The 7,413-nt window shown below is 52.8% G+C and overlaps 1 protein-coding gene across 1 annotated transcript; it reads right to left on the bottom strand.

Moving 5' to 3' along the window:
- On the bottom strand, positions 1-6,507 carry Polr2h (RNA polymerase II, I and III subunit H). Its single transcript, XM_048347261.1, has 5 exons — positions 6,160-6,507; positions 4,621-4,704; positions 4,454-4,547; positions 2,871-2,954; positions 1-174 (listed from the first exon to the last, which is right to left on the bottom strand). The coding sequence occupies exons 1-5, from the start codon at positions 6,230-6,232 to the stop codon at positions 57-59; spliced, it is 453 nt and encodes a 150-aa protein (XP_048203218.1). The 5' UTR covers positions 6,233-6,507; the 3' UTR covers positions 1-56.
- Positions 6,508-7,413: the final 906 nt, after the last annotated feature.

Raw genomic sequence — 7,413 nt, 5'->3', positions numbered from 1 at the left:
GACCCACGCCGGCGGCGCGGCGGGCGGGCGGGCGGGCGGCCGGCTTCCCGGGAAGCTCAGAAGGCCAGCTTCTTCATCAGCAGGTAAACTCTGGAGTCCACCTCGAACCCGTGCAGGTTGTTTGCGTCCCCCTGCAGCCTCATGAGCAGGCCCCCGTAGGACACGTAGGCAGAGCTGGAACAGAAAGCCGGCCCGTCCTGAGGCTGCACGAGCGCTGGACGGCCGCGCCGCAGCAGTGTGTGTGTGTGTGTGCGCGCGCGCGCGTGCGTGTGTGAACTCAGAGCCTGGGCACTGTCCCTGAGGTTTTTTGTTTTTGTTTTTTGCCAGCCCTGGGGGCTTAGACTCTGGGCCTGAGCACTATCCCTCAGGTTTTTGTTGTTTTTGTTGTTGTTTTTGTTTTCTGCCAGTCCTGGGTCTTGGACTCAGGGCCTGAGCACTGTCCCTGGCTTCTTTTTGCTCAAGGCTAGCACTCTGCCACTTGAGCCACAGCGCCACTTCCGGCTTTTTCTGTATATGTGGTGCTGAGGAATTGAACCCAAGGCTTCATGTATATGAGGCAAGCGCTTTACCACTAGGCCACATTCCCAGCACTTTTTGTTGTTGTTTTTGACTCAAGGCTGGTGCTCTATCACTTGAGCCAAAGCTTCACTTCTGGCTTTTTTTTCTTTTCCCTAAACAGAATCTCACAGAGTTTCCTACCCAAGCTGGCTTCCAATTGCAACCCTCAGATCTCAGCCTCCTGAGTAGCTAGGATTACAGTGTGCGCCACAGGTGCTTGGCAAAGTAGTGTATTTTTGATCATCAAGGGTGAAAAATAGGGAAGGAGTGACATTACCCTAAAAGAAATATCCTCTCTACCTGACCTATGTAACTGTAACCTTTGTATATCACCTTTATAATAACAAAAAAAAAACAAAAATTTTAAGGAGAAAAATATCTATGTGCCCCAAATTAGAGAAATAGGCAAGCAAATTAAGATATACTGACTTACTAGTATGTTATACAGCTATTCACATTTAGGAAACATTTTAAACTAACTAGGGAAGAAAAGAAAGCCTTATAATGAAGAACATTATTTCAAAATCTTACAATTCTTAAAACTAATGACAGGAAAGTAAAGGAAGCTCTGTTGGAGCATAGGTACTAAAGGAAAGGGGGAGGGGCAAACAAGGAGGACGAATACTGACGGGTATGGTCCAAGGCATTTATTATTGTCATGCATGAAAACTAAGCAACAAAGCCTGCTGAAATTGTTTTAAGGGGGAGGGGGAGAAGAGAGAGTGAAAGCAATGAGGTTGACTGGATACACTGTATACACATATGAAAATGTCAGGGTGAAACTCCCCTCGTACAACTAACGGATGCTAATAAAAATGAACAGCCAGATGCTGGTGGCTCACGCCTGTCCTCCTAGCGACCCAGGAGGCTGAGATCTGAGGACCCAGGTTAGAAACCTGCCCAGGTGGAGAAATCTGAGAGATGCTTACCTCCCTCCAATGAGTCAGCAAAAAGCTGGAAGTGGAGGTAGAAGTGTGGCTCAAGCAGGAGAGCACCACCCTTAAGCAAAAAAGCGAAAGGAGAGTGCCCTGCCTCAGTTCAAGTCCCAGTACTGGCACGAGAACAAAAATAATGACGTCTTTGCCATGTTCTCACATCATCTCAAAAAAAATTAAAAACCTAGAATGTTCAAAATGTTTATGCAAAAGATTCCCTCTGGGGGCTGGGAATGGGGCTTAGCAATAGAGCGCTTGCCTAGCATGCACGAAGCCCTGGTTTGATTCCTCAGCACCACATACACAGATAAAGCTGGAAATGGCGCTGTGGCTCAAGTGGTAGAGGGCACTTGAGCAAAAAGAAGCCAGGACAGTGCTGAGGCCCTGAGTCCAAGCCCCAGATGTGCAGCTCACTTTTTTTCCCTTCATCACATTATTACTGTTTTAAAATTTCTTATAAACATATACTGCTTTAATTAAATTTGTAAAAGAAAAAAATAGGCAGGTAGACTAAAGAACTAAGGCTTGGGGTACAGAGTAGTAGAACATACATGTATACACAAATAAAAACAAAAAAGCCTACCCATTTAATAACTTAATGCTGCCAATAATTCCTAGGGAAGCTACTTTCCTTTGCAGTTTATACAACAAGATTACCAGTTTCTCATTTGAACCACTAATGGATTGGCAAAATGAGCTCTCAATATTGCAGACTGGGCCTGGTGCCAGTGGCTCATGCCTGTAAACCTAGCTACTCAGGAGGCTGAGATCTGAGGATCACGGTTCAAAGCCAGCCTGGGCAGGAAAGGCCGTGAGACTCTTATCTCCTATTAACCACCAGAAAACCGTAAGTGGCTCTGCGGCTCAAGCAGTAGGGCATTAGCCTTGAGCTGAAGAGCACAGGGACAGCACCCAGGCCCAGAGTTCAAGGCCCCACAACTAACCAAAACACACACACACACACACACACACACACACACACACACACACACACTGCAAACTGGTAATTTCTAAGATTTTTTTTTTTTAATGCTGTTGGTCATAGGTCTTGAACCTGGGTGCTGTCCCTGAGCTTTTTTGCTCAAGGCCAGCACTCTACTGCTTTGAGCCACAGAGCCACTTCTGGTTTTCTGGTGGTTAGCTGGAGATAAGAGTCTCACAGACTTTCCTGCCCGACCTGGCTTCAAACCATGACCCTCAGATCTCAACCTCCTAAGTAGCTAGGATGGCATGAGCCGTCAGTACCTGGCTCTCCCAGACCTCGGTCCGACCTAGGTCTGAAGTGCTTGAGAAAGACCAGCAGAGGAGTCAGAATCATGGCCCAAACTCTCAGAACAGGGAGTGGGAAAAGAATTCCCACCAGAATACAGAACTTACAGGCGTGTTGCTGCTTCCGTAGACGTTTCGTCTCCCTCAATCCGGTACACTTTCCCATACATGACGTATTCAAACTGGTCAGCCCTGTGAAACAATTGTGGCCCAGTTATTTCTCCATGGTAATGAACAGTATAGGAGGCCCTTTTAAAGTGGCAGCTGCTAACTAAGTACCAGCATTGTAACCAAGCACCTCAGAAGCACGGGGCCGAGTTCTCGTGGCAGTTGTGTGAGGTAGGCGTGATCTGCTCTATGTTCCTGACGAGGAAGTGGAAGCTGAGGCAACTGAGGTTACAGGGACTTAGCAAATAAGCAGAGCTGAGAATTGAACTCAAGCTTCAAAGCCTTTCCATCACAAGACACAAGGCCTACATAGCCAAAGTCAATCAACGGTTATTTCTTCAGCCTTGAAGAAAACTGCATCTCGCTGGGTGCCAGTGGCTCACACCTATAATCCCAACTACTCATGAGGCGGAGAAACTGAGGATCACCGTTTGAAGCCAGCTCAGGCAGAAAAGTCCCTGTGAGACTCTTATCTCTAGCAACTCAAAAACCAGAGTGGCGCTGTGGCTCAAAGTGGTAGAGTGCTAGCCTTGAGCAAAAGAACTCTGGGACAGCACCCAGGCCCTGAGTTCAAGCCCCATGACTGACCGCCCCCCCCCACCAAAAAAATAAGGCTACATCTCAAACACATAGTCAACTACTGCTTCAATAAATAATAAACCTGGTTGTTGTTCAAATTCCTTTTCGTAATTAAGGTATTTATTAGCAAACAGAACAATAAAACCTGTTGAAATTGTTTTTGGAAGAAGGCAGAATGATGAAAGGAGTAAGACTGATAAGAATATATTGTAAACTCATGGAAATGTCCAACGAAATCCTCCCTGTAAAATTAATGTCAAAATTTTAAAAAGGTTTCTATTACTAAACACAATATATACCCTATCAACCTCATCCCCACCTACCACTTTTCCTATCTTCTTAAAACAATTTCAACAGGTTCCATTGTTCCATGGAACAATGCACAGAAAGTACTCCAGCCACATTCTCCTTTCTACCGTCCCAACAAAGCCTGTTTTACTTTCCTCTCATTCATGTTTTTAGTTGTACTAGGGAGTTTCACCATGTTATGAAATTCTTGTTTATTTTTTATTATCTTTAAGTAGGTGTACAAAGGGGTTTCAGACCAATGTATCAACTTATGTTGGTTATAAAATTCCTTTTTTTGGGGGGGGAGGGGGTGCTAGTCCTGGTGCTTGAACTCTGGGCCTAGGCACTGTCCCTGAGCTTCTTTTGCTCAAGGCTCTACCGCTTGAACCACAGCTCTACTTCTGGGTTTTTGCTTGTTAACTGGCCATAATAGTCTCAGGGATTTTTCTGCTCAGGCTGGCTTGGAACTTCAGTTTTCAGATCTCAGCCTCCTGATCAGTGAGGATCACAGGCGTGAACCATCAGTGCTCAGCAGTTGTAAAAATCTTAAGCATGCCAACTTCTTTCCCATTACAGATTCAGCTAATCATCCCTTATTCCAGGAGTAAAATAAGTCTCAATCTATAATACTTGTCTACTTTAGTCCCTTCTCTTACCTGGAAGGTCTGTCATCTGTAGGGTTGTATTCACCATCATCCAGGGTACCATCTTCATATAAGGTACTAGCTATAACCAATCGGAACTTGTCGCCTGAAAAGAACATCAATATCCGAGGGCGAAGAGACCCAAAAACCTCTTGTTATTATCCATGTTCAATACTTACCCAAGTCTACAGGGTAAATCTGAATGTTTACATCCAAGATGAGGTCCATCTTGAAAGATTCACTCTCACAATGTAGTCGAGATACTGGGGAAAAGTAGGGGGGGGGGAAATGAATGAGGCAGATGCTGGTGGCTGGTACCTATAATCCTAGCTACTCAGGAGGCAGAGATCTGAGAATCAAGGTTCAAAGCCACCAAGTAGACAAATTCAAGGGGCTATTTCCAATTAACTGGCAAAATGCTGGAAGTAGAGGCATGACCCAAATGGTAGAGTGCCAGCTGTGAGTGAATGAAGACCCTGAGTCCAAGCACCAGCAAAACGAAACCAAACAAAACAAAATTAAACAGAACATTTAATCTGCCCCGGGGTATACCCACAGACCCATTTTGCGCCCGGCTCAGTCAAAACCAGAAATGCAAAGAAAACATCACAAGTGACCAGGATCTCCAGGGAGAATCAAAGCGCTAGGAGCAAATTAAGATCTAGGTTCCTGTCCTGTGTGAATGATTTAGAACCTGACTCTGGACTTGTTATTCATTCATCCAATGGTTTCTTTTTTCTTGCGTGAGGCACTATGCTGAGGGAATTTTCAGGATGCATACAAAAAACTGGTACCTGGGCTGGGTGATATGGTTCATGCTGGTAATTCTACCTACTCAGGAGGCTGAGTCCCAGAGGACTGGGGTTCCAAGGTAGCCTGGGCAGAAAAGTTTGTGCGACTCTGTCTCCAATGAACCACAGCACAACCAGCCTGGAGATGCCACGCAAGTAGCAGAGCACCAGTCGATGAGCAAGTAGGAGGCACTGAGTTCAAACCCAGTTACCAGCCCCTCACTCAAGAGAAAGTAACTCCTTTCTGTCCTGAACATCATCTCAGTCTCCAGACAAAAGCCAGGGAGAAACAATTACTCATCGATGGCAAAACAGAGGCGAGAGTCGAGCTGTTAGCTTGAACTTGGAGAACTTCATGAGACGCTAGGGCTCCAAGGACAACAGGAGGATGTGTCTGGGGGCCAGCGGCTCACACTGGCTGAGATTCTCGGGGTTCGAAGTCAGGCTGGGCAGAAAAAAGAACCCTGAGCCTTCCATCTCCAAAACATAACCCAGCAAAAACCTCAGGCTGGAGGCGTGGCTCACGCAGGAGAGCAAGCCCGAGGCCCCGGATTTAAACACCAAGATGATGATGATGATGATGATGATGATGATGATGATGATGATGATGATAACAGTAGAGCCTAGGAGCGCAGCTGGGGGGCGGGCTGCTTCCACCCCCTCGGAACACAATGGAGGGAGGTAGCAACCTCCCTCCCTCCGATTCGTGGGGGAATGAGCGGGGGGGGGGGGGGAGAAGTGTGTGACACGCGCACGACCCGGCGCGTGGGGCACCGACGCCGCTCGCTCGCGGGAAGCCCGGGAGGTGGGCGGGAGGGTGGGTGGGAGGGTGGGCGGCCCCGCCCCGCGGCGTCCGCCTCTCCCCCGTCCCCCCACGTGCGCTCCCCCTCACCTTCCCTCCCCTCCCCCCCCCCACGTACCACTCACCACGGTCAAACTTCTTCCCCTCCGGGTCGATGTCCTTCACGTCGAAGATGTCCTCAAACAGGATGCCCGCCATCGTGAGAGGGCGGCGGAAGGGACCGGGCTGCGGCCGCGCGGGCGGCCCGAGCCTCCCGCCGCACCCGGGGGGAAGAGACCGGAGCCGCCACACACACGCGCGCGCACACGCGCACACACACACACGCACACACACAGAGACGCGCGCACAGCGGCCCGGAAGGCGGACGGCGCGTGCGCACGGACCAGCGGGGACCACTTCCGCCGCCTCCCCGCCGAGCGCCCGAACTTCCGCTCCCGAGGACCGCTTCGGATTGGCTGAGGGGCGGAGGGCGGGCCTGCGGCCGGGCGGCTCCGCCCAGGGGGGCGGGGACTCCGCGGGCCCCGCCCCCCGGCCTGCGGCGGCCGCGGCTCCGGGCCGGGCCGGGCTCCCCGGCGCCCTCTCCCGAGTCGAGGCTCTGAAGGGTGGACCGCGCCGGGGCCTAACCCAGACCAGGACCTTGATCCTTGGCCCAGAGACGCCCGGCCCTGCCCTGCCGGCCCGCGTGCCCTCCGGGCACAGTCCGCTCCGGGGCGAGCCGGGGCCCGCCTCCCGGCCCCGCCAGCTGGCACCGCGCCCCGTCCCAGCGCCGGCCCGGCCCGGCCCGGCCGGTCGTTACCCGAGCCGGCCCCGTCGGGCTGGGGAATTTGCCATGATGTCACCGCGGAGGGCAGGAAAGGCCGCACTGCCCCCGCCCCGGCGGGACGCTGATCGGCGCGGACCTCGGTCCCGGGACAGCCGAGGACCGAGAGCCCCTCGCTCCGCCCCGGCCCGGCCCGGGCAGGCCCGGGGCTGCGGCTGCCCGCACGCACCGCCCGTCTCCGGGACGCTGCCTGGCGGTCATCCCGGCCCGGCCTTCCTCCCGTCCCCCCCCCCCCTCCCCCACCCCGCCGGCCGAGCCGCTCCAGGTGCACCTCCCCGGGGGAGCCTGGAGGAAGGAATTCACGCGAGGGGGTGGGCATGAGGAAGACCGCCCGCAGCCTCGCCCTGGGGCGCCCCCAGCCCGGCCCCGCAGCCCCGGGCCCCCCGGGCTGACCCCGGCCCCCCGCCCCGAGGGCCGGCTCCTCCGGGGAGGCGGATCGGGGGCCGCTCCGGCGGGCTGGGCCACGACCGGGGGATCTAGACCGCCCTGCGCCCCCCCAGCGCACCCCGAGCCCCGGCATCGGCAGCCCCGCCCGCCCCGCGCGCGCCGGGCCCGGCCC

Source organism: Perognathus longimembris, chromosome 5, assembly GCF_023159225.1.
Source record: "Perognathus longimembris pacificus isolate PPM17 chromosome 5, ASM2315922v1, whole genome shotgun sequence".
In the NCBI taxonomy this organism is placed as follows: domain Eukaryota; kingdom Metazoa; phylum Chordata; class Mammalia; order Rodentia; family Heteromyidae; genus Perognathus; species Perognathus longimembris.
This window is presented reverse-complemented; position numbering and strand designations above follow the sequence as displayed.